This window comes from Podarcis erhardii (assembly GCF_964252035.2).
Source record: "Podarcis erhardii genome assembly, chromosome: 2".
Taxonomy (NCBI): Eukaryota; Metazoa; Chordata; class Lepidosauria; order Squamata; family Lacertidae; genus Podarcis; species Podarcis erhardii.
In genome coordinates, this window is record NC_138498.1 from 67261247 (window position 1) to 67273747 (window position 12501).

A 12501-nucleotide genomic window follows, 5' to 3' on the forward strand; every position below is an offset into this window, starting at 1 on the left:
GTTTAACCCACAGCGCCACCCATGTCCCTATCTTACTTTGTAAGAGAAGAAAATAGCAATTCATCTCATTACTCCTTCAACCCAATAAAAAGTTTAACCCATACCCAGTGCATAAACCTAGTGTGGACAGTCACAAGCCAGTCCTCGCAAAACAGCCCTGTACCATTGCTGTCTGTTTCAGTCTAGCTTTTTGAGCCTGCTGAAACCACATCCTGTATGAAACAGAAAAAAGGAACTTGTCCATTGCTGATTTCAAGAATAGACTGGTGTTTATATTCTTGCTGATTCAACTCTTGACATTTTCCCTAGCCAAGACATACATAATTATTCTTTATTTACTGATTAAATACATTTTATTTGTTTGTTTTAAATTTGTATTTTGCCCTTCATTCCAAAGTGCAAATATATAACACAGGGCACTGGGTTGAGGAACCCATGGCCCTCTCAGTGTTTTTGGATTCCAACTTACCTCACCCTTAGCCAAGATTCATAGCTCTTCCTTCTATACTTTTGCTCTTAATTTGGTTGATACCTGTCCTAAGGCCACATGGGTGTGTGGGAATTACAGTGGTGCCTCGCAAGATGAAATTAATCCGTTCTGCGAGTCTCTTCGTCTTGCGGTTTTTTCGTCTTGCGAAGCATGGCTATTAGCAGCTTAGTGGCTATTAGCGGCTTAGCGGCTATTAATGGCTTAGCGGCTTAGCGGCTATTAGCGGCTTAGCGGCTTTAAGAAAAAGGAAACAAACTCGCAAGAACTCGCAAGATGTTTCGTCTTGCGAAGCAAGCCCATAGGGATATTCATCTTGCGGAACGACTCAAAAACCGGAAAACTCTTTCGTCTTGCGCATTTTTCGTCTTGCGAGGCATTCGTCTTGCGAGGTACCACTGTAAATACAAAACAATAACACCCAGAGATGGTGGACAAAGGAGGCATGGCAGTCCAGCTAACTGTGGTCCAGACCAGTGCCTTTGAAGCTAATGCTCCATCATCACTTTATTTTGTTCTTTTTTATATATAAAAAAGGAGTCCTTTTAAATGTTCCCACTTTCTCAGCTTATGAAGAGCCTGTTTATCAGCAGGTATGCAGGAAGTTGACTGGGGATGCAGTCTCCCCCAAGCTAACTGGCCTCCCCTGCCTTGAGGGGAGACATGCAAATTATGCACAAGTCAATTTGTTTTATTTAGTTAGTTTTCAAAATCGCCATCTCCTAATCACATGGAAGGGGTTTTCTTTAATTTCCTACAGTTATAGTCATGGTTTTCGATCCCAGAATGCAGTGAGTGGGAAGCAACTGTGTCAGGACGAGTGTGGAGAAGCACAGAATTTGTCACCAGGCCCTCTAAAGGTAAAGGTATCCCTGCCCGTACGGGCCAGTCGCGTCCGACTCTAGGGTTGTGCGCTCATCTCACTTAAGAGGCCGGGAGCCAGCGCTGTCCGCAGACACTTCCAGGTCACGTGGCCAGCGTGACGAAGCTGCTCTGGCAAGCCAGCACCAGCGCAGCACACAGAAACGCCGTTTACCTTCCCGCTATAAAGCGGTACCTATTTATCTACTTGCACTTAGGGGTGCTTTCGAACTGCTAGGTGGGCAGGAGCTGGGACCGAAAGACGGGAGCTCACCCCGCCACGGGGATTCGAACCGCCGACCATATGATCGGCAAGTCCTAGGCACTGAGTTTTTACCCACAGCGCCACCCGCCTCCCTCCAGGCCCTCTACCCACTGGCAAAAGCAATTGTTGGCCAAGAAACTATCTCCGGGAGACACTTAGCACTGTGGTACCTCGGGTTACAGTCACTTCAGGTTACAGACTCTGCTAACCCAGAAATAGTACCTCAGGTTAAGAACTTTCTTTCAGGATAAGAACAGAAATTTGTAGAGAATTATCTCTACAAATAATAATAATAATAATAATAATAAATTTTATTTATATCCCGCCCTCCCCAGCCGAAGCCGGGCTCAGGGCGGCTAACAACACTAAAACAATACAACATTATAAAACATTATAAAAATGAGTTAAAAACAAAATTAATGGCAACCATAAGCTAAAGTCTTGAAAAGATTGCCAAAGGAGGGAGTCAGGCTGCGCCCTAACAAAAGGCCAGGTGGAACAGCTCTGTCTTGCAGGCCCTGCGGAAAGATGTCAAGTCCTGCAGGGCCCTTGTCTCTTGTGACAGAGCGTTCCACCAGGTTGGAGCCGCAGCCGAAAAAGCCCTGGCTCTGGTTGAGGCCAGCCTAACCTCTCTGTGGCTTGGGACCTTCAAGGTGTTTTTATTTGAAGACCGTAAGTTCCTCTGTGGGGCATACCAGGAGAGGCGGTCCCGTAGGTACGAGGGCCCTAGGCCGTATAGGGCTTTGAAGGTTAAAACCAGCACCTTAAACCTGATCCTGTACTCCACCGGGAGCCAGTGCAGCTTGTATAGCACCGGATGAATGTGATCTCTAAGCGAAGACCCCGTAAGGAGTCTCGCTGCGGCATTCTGCACCCGTTGGAGTTTCTGGGTCAGTCTCAAGGGCAGCCCCACGTAGAGCGAGTTACAATAATCCAGTCTGGAGGTGACCGTCGCGTGGATCACAGTGGCTAGGTCAGGGCGAGAGAGGTAAGGAGCCAACTGCTTAGCTTGGCGGAGATGAAAAAATGCCGCCTTTGTTATAGCTGCAATCTGCGCCTCCATAGAGAGGGAGGTATCGAAGATTACACCCAAACTCTTAACGGATGGTGCTGGCACTAATTGCACCCCCGCAAGAGATGGGAGTTGCCCCCTCAGTCCCAAGTCGTCCCGTCCCAGCCAGAGGACCTCTGTCTTCGAAGGATTTAACTTCAACCGGCTCCCACGAAACCATCCAGCCACAGCCTCCAAGCATCTGATCAGTGTGTCTGGGGCCGAGTCCGGGTGGCCGTCCATCAACAGATAGAGTTGGGTGTCATCAGCATACTGATGGCAGCCCAGCCCAAAACTCCGGACAAGCTGGGCGAGGGGGCGCATAAAGATGTTAAAAAGCATCGGGGAGAGTATTGCACCCTGGGGCACACCACACACCAAGGAGTGGCGGGATGACAATTCCCCCCCAAGCGCCACCCTCTGTCCCCGACCAGAGAGAAACGAGCGCAGCCATTGAAGGACTGTGCCCTGGATCCCCACGTCGGCAAGGCGGTGGTCTAGGAGTTCGTGATCGACCATGTCGAAGGCTGCTGACAGGTCTAGAAGAATCAGCAGCCCCGACCCGCCTCGATCCAGCTGCCTGCGGAGATCATCTGTTAGGGCGACCAGAGCCGTCTCGGTCCCATGACCAGCGCGGAAGCCGGACTGGAATGGATCCAGAGCTGATGTTTCATCCAGAAACCTACCAAGCTGTTCAGCAACCGCTCTAGATAAATAAATAAATAAATCTAGATCTACTTAAATTATTTCATCTCATTTGCTATGGCTGGGCATCACTAAGTGCACTGCAATATTAGCATCAAGCACACAACTCTGAACACCAGGGACCATCTAGGAAGGGAGAATCATTACATTCAACAGATATACAGTGGTACCTCGGGTTACATATGCTTCAGGTTACAGACTCCGCTAACCCAGAAACAGTACCTCGGGTTAAGAACTTTGCTTCAGGATGAGAACAGAAATTGTGCTCTGGCGGCACGGCAGCAGCAAGAGGCCCCATTAGCTAAAGTCGTGCTTCAGGTTAAGAACAGTTTTAGGTTAAGTACGGACCTCCAGAACGAATTAAGTACTTAACCCGAGGTACCACTGTAAAAGACATTCTAAGAATGACCATGCTTTTCAGCTGTTTCCTGAAGAAAAGGAAGAGAACTACTTCATCCTACAGCTGATTTAGTGTTTGCATCTAAGGCTGTAGTTTTCACCCTGCTTCTAAGTGTCACTGTACTATTACTCCAAAGCAGAGAAACATATTTCTTTTTTTACATTTATATACCACCTTTATCTTCCAAAGATCTAAAGGTGGTGTACATGGTTCTCCTTGTACTTGGTGTACAAAACTAGTTTACTCATGTCCCTAATGCATGATATGACTAAATACATTCTTTATGAAGGCAGCAACATAGCATGTCATGGCAAAACCACAACTAAGATATTTCTTCATTTTTTAAAATGTGGGTAGAATAATATTGTACTTATGAGGAAAATAATCATAATTTGCAAGTTAGGTGCTGCCCTCTTTTGCCAACTCACAGGTAAAACACTGCAAGTATGATTGAACCCTTAATGTCACAAGAATGACAACTAAAAAAAAACCTGCCATACGCAGTGAAGTTAGTAGAAATGTTTAATACATGCACACTCCTGTTTCATTCCTGAGGCAAAGAAACAATGTTTCATAAAATCACGAGGGTTCAAAGTAAAACACACTGATCCAGAGAATCTAATTTAAAGAGGGGAAAATACATAGGAAGTCCATTGGCAGGAGAGCCAGTAGCCATTGGGTGGAAGTGGGACTCAGCTGATTTTCATGCAGAAACCCCTCCCCGCAGTACCAACATTGGGTTGCTATCCAATTTGGGCTGGTGGTTCTACTTCTAAGTTTCCACCTCCACTTGTATCCATGGCAGCATTGAACTATCCAATATTCTAAAAACAAAAAAACCTCTTGACCTACTGCTGCTTTTATCAGCACTCATGCTCCAGTATATTGGGGGACCCTCTGGAACAGCACAGGATATTGTGCAAAGGGCTGCAGCGGGTGCAAAGGCAGAATTGGTGGAGGTCTGGGAGATACACGCTTACGTGCTTTCTGCTACTGGAACCATCAATGGATAAAAACCACTGTGATTAACAACTGTAGTTAACCTCACTGGTCCCTGAGCAAGCTGTGAGGCACTTGCACTATAATGGAATCTTGTGTCATGATCGTAGGGCCCATGATGCAAGATGCAACATTTAGTGACAAACAGACGTATTTTTAGAAGTACATTCATCTCAACAGGAAACATTTAGGTATTTATTTGTGTGTTGTTTTTAAAAAGGTTGTGTTAAACCAAAATCAGTTACTTCAATTCATGAACTAAAATTCAGAAAGGAAATTCTTGGGATGCTTTTTTGTTTATATTTGGCATAACGTTGTTTGCAACAGTCCATCAATATTGTAGAATATGTCTTTTGCTCTGACTGAAACAAAGAACCACCAGAGTACAGAACTTCCCACACACAATCAGGAAATGAATTATCAGTGGAATCTGGGCAGTAACAAATGACAAAAGTGATGCTTTCCAGAATAAAGCCATCTATCTGTTTTACTTTTATTTAAAGCCAAGTAGACAAAAACATAGTGCACACTAAAATACTATAAAAATAAATCAGAGTTTATTGTCTCTTACAGACCATGTTCCATGATTGCTCATTAAGTATCACTATCAAAAGGCAGCATAGAAGAAAATCTCACACTCTACTGAACTCTTCAGCATCAGTTTCATTTTCACTCCCAATAACTTTTATTAACTCAAAATAAGTCTACAAAGAGTCTTTATGTCATTTCATCAATAATGCTACACATGTTTGCATCTTTATCCAAAACCTGATCCTTCTTGAGGTTAGAGCTTGCTCTCTGCTGGTCATTCTGTCCAATGCAACTGAGACTGTCTTCATGGTCCAAAGGTTCAGTTTTTATCCTCATCCCTCCATCTGAGTGAGGCAAGTCATCTGGCAGAGAGGCCAAGCAGTTCTGGATCATTTCAACAACTCGTTCTAAATGCTTCTGGAACCTCTCTGCAGTTTCCAAACGCTGACGTTTCTGCACTTCCATCATGACTCTCAATGTCTCTCTGGCTTGGTGGGGTCGATATTCATTTATAAGATGATGCACATGAACAAAAAGCAGTTTTAAGTCTTCCAGTTTCTCCTCACGTTTTATGCTGCCTGGGCTCCTTATCAATATATCCAAAAGGTCCAAGAAGTTGATCAGGATAGACATGTTGAGTTTCCTCAGTTCTTTCTTATGGTCAAACTGCATGGGATGTAATCGCTCAATGCCTTGGCTTTCCAATGGTCGAATAATTAGTTCATCACACTGAAACTGGTTTCCAAACATCATGTAGCTATCTTTAATTGGTGGCGGTGGCTTCGGGGTGATACCTTTACGGATATTTTCATCTGTATATTCTTTAATATATTGCATTGGAGGTGCAGGGAGGGCACTCACTTGCTGAGGTTCACCCATTGTGGAAGATCAAATCACTAAAATAATGAACAATTATTTAGAATGTTAGTTTTAGAGCAAAACAAAAACAACAACTACCATATTTTAATACCAGTAACTAGAGAGAAAAGTATTTATAAACTTGAAGAGAATGGTTTGTTTAATTTTTCCTTTTCCTTTTAGGCCTGCTATGGGATAAAATTACTAAGAAAAATATTTACTAGCTACTTCAGGCTTCCTCAGCCTCGGCCCTCCAGATGTTTTGAGCCTGCAATTCCCATATCCCTGACCACTGGTTCTACTAGCTAGGGATCATGCGAGTTGTAAGCCAAAAACATCTGGAGGGCTGAGGTTGAGGAAGCCTGAGCTACTTAGTTGGGCTCCTTTGAATGTTTGACAACAAACATTACTGAGAATTTAAAATAAAATGAAATATTGACAGAAATGGTAATTTGTGCTACATTTAACAAGACAGAGGCAGCAACTATTCAACAATATTTCAGAAACAGAACTCATTTCAGAAAGCACCTTAAATTACATGGACACCACAGCTTGCATTACATAAATCCATGCATTTTGCAACCATGCTGTGAATTTAGAGTGCAATCGTATATACACACTTACTCAGAAGTATTATTATTATTTATTTAGTAAATTTATCAGTCACTTTTTCTTGCCAACTCAAAACAAAAGCCCACAAAGCGACATTAAAATGAAACAAAAATACATTAAACTATTACATTAAAAATACATTATAGTCCCACCCCATGCTAAGAGGCCACAGACAGATGTCAAAGGCTTCTTTAAAGAGGAAGGTTTTTGCTTGGTGCCTAAAGATATATGGGACTTAATGGGATTTACTCCCAGGTAAATGTTTAAATAGCATGGTTTCCGTGTTGCTCATGGATCAGGGAGCAACGCACAGTCACCTCGCTTACTTTTTCCTGATCCAAAACAATTCCTCCCAGTAACAAACACTACTGTTATTATTTATTAAATTGATATATAGTGGTACCTCGGGTTAAGTACTTAATTCGTTCCAGAGGTCCGTACTTAACCTGAAACTGTCCTTAACCTGAAGCACCACTTTAGCTAATGGGGCCTCCTGCTGCTGCCACGCTGCTGGAGCCTGATTTCTGTTCTCATCCTGAAGCAAAGTTCTTAACCTGAAGCACTTTTTCTGGGTTAGCAGTCTGTAACCTGAAGCATCTGTAACCTGAGGTACTACTGTACTGCCCTTCATCCAAGTACTACAAAGCAGTTTACGGTATAAAAACAAATCTTGGCTGTGAGTTCTGGAACAGCCGCTCCCTTCCTTCCTGGCCTGAGAGGGTGGAGCCCGGACTGACTGCACCTACAAATGCCGAGCTTATTTTTAGGGGCTTTGGTCAATACAATTTTTTTGCACATTTAAATCTTTCATGACTTAATGCAGAAATTGTTCACTTTGGTTGTAGTCTTTCTGATATGTTTTAATTTATTTACAGCTACTTCTGCTACGTTTGGGATTATGTACACATAATTGTACACATTATTGGCCACCTCATGAGAAGAGAAGACTCTCTGGAAAAGACCCTGATGTTGGGAAAGATGGAGGGCACAAGGAGAAGGGGACGACAGAGGAGGAGATGGTTGGACAGCGTTCTCGAAGCTACGAACATGAGTCTGACCAAACTGCGGGAGGCAGTGGAAGACAGGAGTGCCTGGCATGCTCTGGTCCATGGGGTCACGAAGAGTCGGACACGACTAAACAACAACACATTTTCCTGCCGTAAGCCACCTTGAGCATGGTTTTAACAATGGAAAGGCGGCATACAAATAAAATGACAAAAATATGTAACATCGTAACAATCATCAGAATCACACACACACACAATTTGAACGCCCATAGATTGTTTAATTAGCCAAAGTCCTGGAAGGAGAGGAATGTTTTCGCCTGGCGCCTAAAGATAACCCGACTCGACTTCTGTGGACTGTAAGGATTTAATGTATTTTTAATAGAATGCATTTTTAAAAATGTAATATGGGCGGCTGAGTCGACCTTAGTGCGTTTTCACTGTCGTGAAAGGAAAAAAAAAAGTCTCTTCTGAAGATCCCTTCCAGCTCAAGTAGCAGTTTAGATTCTCACCATTTTTAAAGGGAGGGGCAGACAAGAGCTTTTGAAACGGCGGGCAAATGGCGGTTCAAAATCAAAAGGAACCCCGCCCCCCGCAACATTCCTCTCCCCCCCCCCCACTTCAGGAGCCCTGGCCCTACCTGGTTCTGCAGGCACAAATCGGCGCAACTCACCTGGTCTCCCTTCGCAGCTGCCGCCTCCGTTCCTGCTTCGCTTCCCTCCGCTTCTTCCCACCCCGCAACTACCGGCACAGAGCCACTTCCGGCTTCCTGCCTCCCTATTGGCTTACGCGTCGGGGCGACAGGCAGGGGACGGAGGGCGGGAGCAACAGCCATAGACTTAACCGCGGGCGGAGTGAAAGAGTTGCTTTCTGATTGGCAGCTCCTGATATCCAAGGAGGTTTCGTCATCCTCTTCGCCATAGATATTAGAACGCGGAGCCTCCTAGACTGGCCATTCTTCCACGCACAGGACTTCCTGGTTTCTTTGTGATTCTGGTCTCATCATTGAAGGGGTGAGATCGCAAGAGACGCTCATAGGGGACCATGCCAAAAATGCAATTTCTTACTTTCCCGACACCATAAGATCCCAGGGTGGGCTACATCAATTTAAAATTTTATGTTAAAACAATTTAAAAACAAATTACGATCTCATGAATAGAATGGCTTCTAATATATGCATACTGTATATGCTTTTTGGGGTAAAAAATTAAAGGTGGTCCTGAAATATAAGTGCTCTGTGTGTGCCAGCACAAAATGGCTGCCTTTGGCAAAAGGAGGGGGAAAGTGGCAATACAGTACAGAGTGTTTGTGAGCACTGACACAAAAATACCCTGGCAGTTGTCAAAGCTCAGGGTAAAGAGGTGCGTCTTCAACACAGGCTACAGAAATCTGTGGGGAGGGAATTCCACAATTTTGAAACTGCCACAGAGAATGCTCTCTGCCATGCCCACCAAAAGGGCTCCCTCCGCTGAGCATAACACCAGAGTGGGTCTTTGGGCTTTCACATATCTGGGGCTTATGCGCTATCGGGATTCCACTGGTCCACACTGGTTTTGCATAATAGTCCTTGGAACAAAACAGAATAGGAGTAGGGAAACTTCTCCAGCCTAATAAGAAGCTCAAGCAGCCCAAGGGCAGAGCCAAATATGTCCCAGGGGCCAGGTGGACAGGCTCCATTGGGCCACATCGGCCCATGGTCTGGAATATTCTCTTTCTAACACAATGCAAAGGAGCTTGGAATTTGCATACATCATGTATAAATCAACAGTGTAATAAAAGCAGAGTCATGTCTCAGGATGTACAGCACCAGGAGAATATCTACAGCCAAATATTTACAAGTGAAGAATTAATTCTGGTAGGTGATATCGTCTTATGTTAATATAAGATACAGCACTTAAATTACATTTCTCTTTGTGTTAGGCAGTAGGGAGCAGCAGTGATACTGTCCTGAAAGGAATACAAACATTGTCTTTATTATTTTAGTTTTGTGAAATTATTACAGTGGTACTTAAGGTTAAGTACTTAATTCGTTCCGGAGGTCCGTACTTAACCTGAAACTGTTCTTAACCTGAAGCACCACTTTAGCTAATGGGGCCTCCTGCTGCTGCTGTTGCTGCGCCGCTGGAGCACGATTTCTGTTCTTATCCTGAAGTAAAGTTCTTAACCTGAAGCGCTATTTCTGGGTTAGCGGAGTCTGTAACCTGAAGCATATGTAACCCGAGGTACCACTGTGTATGGAAAGCGCTGAAAAAGTGAAAATACTTTTTGGGATAAAAAAATGGTGCAAACCTCAATGGAGGTGTATTTTTAATGTTCTTTGTACTTGCTTTTTTGCCTGATGAGGCAAACAGTAGTCTCTGACGGTGATTTAGGTGTGAGAAATAACAAGAAAAGGGATAAAAAAATCTTACTCTGGGTTCTGCTTCTCATATCAAATTAGTAACACCCTTTGGCTGCTTTGAAATAAAAGTAGAGTGCTGTTGTGCTCATGTACTGTGTGTGGGCTTCCCGTGGTTATCTGGTCCGCCACTGTGTGAACTAGATGGACTTTGGTTTGATCTAACGAGGGCTCCTGTTATGTACTTATTAACAGTACAATTCAATACATTTCTGCTCAGAAGTAAAGAGCATTGAATTCAATTGAAGTTATTCCTAGGAAATTTTGTATAGTATTACAGCCCTAATTACAAATCTCCCATGTCATGTAATTTTTAAATTTAATTGTTTATTCATTGCAGTGCATATATATATATATATATATATAAAATCTAAAAACAGACACATACTCTCACAGGTGATTTCACGGTTGCCAGGAACAGTATCTTTCAGTTATCAAATGTCTGATGAACAGAAATATTTTTAAATTCCTCCTGAAGTTAATAATGAGGGAGAGAGATGCTCATCACCAGGGCAGGCATCCTGTGAATGGGGAACCACTTCCAAGAAGGCCCTGTCATGGGTCAGTGCCATAATCCAGTGATAAAATACAATATGCAATAAGGGTCCCTATATATCAAACACAATCAGCAATTAGAGATGATGATGATTTATATACAGCCATAATGGCTTCTAAGGGGTTTACAAGCAAAAATCCATACGTAATAACGATACACATGAAAAAAATTCCATCAAACATTTAAAAAATGTATTTCAAATTAAAAAAACACATAAACATAGGACTATTAGCAATAATGCTATGTTGTTGTTTTGTTGTTTAGTCGTGTCCGACTCTTCGTGACCCCATGGACCAGAGCACGCCAGGCACTTCTGTCTTCCACTGCCTCCCACAGTTTGTTTGTAGCTTCGAAGACACTATCCAACCATCTCGTCCTCTGTCGTCCCCTTCTCCTTGTGCCCTCCATCTTTCCCAACATCAGGGTCTTTTCCAGGGAGTCTTCTCTTCTCATGAGGTGGCCAAAGTATTGGAGCCTCAGCTTCACGATCTGTCCTTCCAGTGAGCACTCAGGGCTGATTTCCTTAAGAATGGATAGGTTTGATCTTCTTGCAGTCCATGGGACTCTCAAGAGTCTCCTCCAGCACCATAGTTCAAAAGCATCAATTCTTCGGCGATCAGCCTTCTTTATGGTCCAGCTCTCACTTCCATACATCACTACTGGGAAAACCATGGCTTTTACTATACGGACCTTTGTTGGCAAGGTGATGTCTCTACTTTTTAAGATAATGCTATAGAACTGGCTATATATCTCTTTTGACCCTTTTCAAATATGTCCCATTTAGTCTTAAGTCTTGGGAAAGGTTTTCTAAACAATCTTATTTGGTGAGATATTGAGAAGTTAGGCCATACCTGATACAATAAATTAATAAATCTCAGATGACAGCAAGACGTGCAAGTTTAAAGGGCTGTCTATGGAAACATCAGACCTATCAGTTACTTAAATAGCGGGTGTGGACTTCATCAGACCTAATGTTTATGCTTTACGCATTCATTCCTTTATTATTATTGTGTTTATTAGGTAAATTGTAAGCGACTTTCTCTTGGCTTTTTTTTAAATTCGGTGCCTGATTTACCTTTCCATTTTCTTTTTCTTATTCATTTCCACCTCCCTTTCTATGAGCATATAAAATAATATAGTGTGCACTTTTCAGGTGACAGTGTATGAAAGGATGTGGTTATGGTTTTTACATCAGAAAGGAAGCTAGCTGAGCAGCACTGCCTGAATGACAGATGGAAAGATAAGCACCTACGCTGCTTTTTGCATCCACTTTTGTGAAAGACAACAGTGTCTATCACATGAATTCTCTTTCCCAGGCTTATGTGCTCTGGTATTGGGGCCGGTGCCTTTCCATCCTGGAAGGGCCCCTGTTACTTGATGAACAATGAACAACGGTGTTCTTCTTGAAGAAGAGCTTATCAAAAAGTCTCAGCAAAAGAGAAGGACGTCTCCCTCCAATTTTAAAGTACGATTCTTCGTTTTGACAAAATCAAGGCTGGCGTACTTTGAGCATCGTCTTGGGGTATGTGTGTTGTCTCCCATATCTTTTTCAGAGCATCTTATCAAAGGATAACGAAGGGGTAGGGAGAAACTGAGTGAATGAGGTAATCTGGGGCTAGCTTATGTGATAGTGGCTTTCCCAGCGATTGTGTTTGCTTTATGTTTGAACAAAATTGTCCTATGTGTAAACCATGCATTCTTATTTTATTTTAGGGTTCTGAATAAAGATACGATAGTGCTTGTTCCTTTCCAGGAGAACTGTTTCAAGGCATCC

At 43.2% G+C, this 12501-nt stretch overlaps 2 protein-coding genes across 4 annotated transcripts in view; one reads left to right on the forward strand and one right to left on the reverse strand.

Moving 5' to 3' along the window:
• Nucleotides 1-5303: 5303 nt before the first annotated feature.
• On the reverse strand, nt 5304-8578 carry MED7 (mediator complex subunit 7). Of its 2 annotated transcripts, none has more exons than XM_081851587.1 (2): nt 8447-8578; nt 5304-6195 (listed from the first exon to the last, which is right to left on the reverse strand). In XM_081851587.1, the coding sequence occupies exon 2, from the start codon at nt 6176-6178 to the stop codon at nt 5486-5488; it is 693 nt and encodes a 230-aa protein (XP_081707713.1). In that variant the 5' UTR covers nt 6179-6195; nt 8447-8578; the 3' UTR covers nt 5304-5485. The 2 variants fall into 2 exon arrangements, with proteins under 2 accessions (XP_081707713.1, XP_081707714.1); XM_081851588.1 differs by having other exon boundaries at nt 8414-8534.
• The window catches only part of ITK (IL2 inducible T cell kinase), a 37838-nt gene continuing 33256 nt past the window's right edge, over nt 7920-12501 (forward strand). Inside the window, exons 1-2 of one of the 2 annotated variants that reach the window (XM_081851531.1) lie at nt 7920-8132; nt 9504-9628. In XM_081851531.1, the coding sequence (XP_081707657.1) occupies nt 9560-9628 (69 nt within the window). In that variant the 5' untranslated portion in view covers nt 7920-8132; nt 9504-9559. Of the gene's footprint in view, nt 8133-9503; nt 9629-11983; nt 12250-12501 lie in introns of those variants that run through there. The other variant, XM_081851530.1, reaches the window with a different exon arrangement.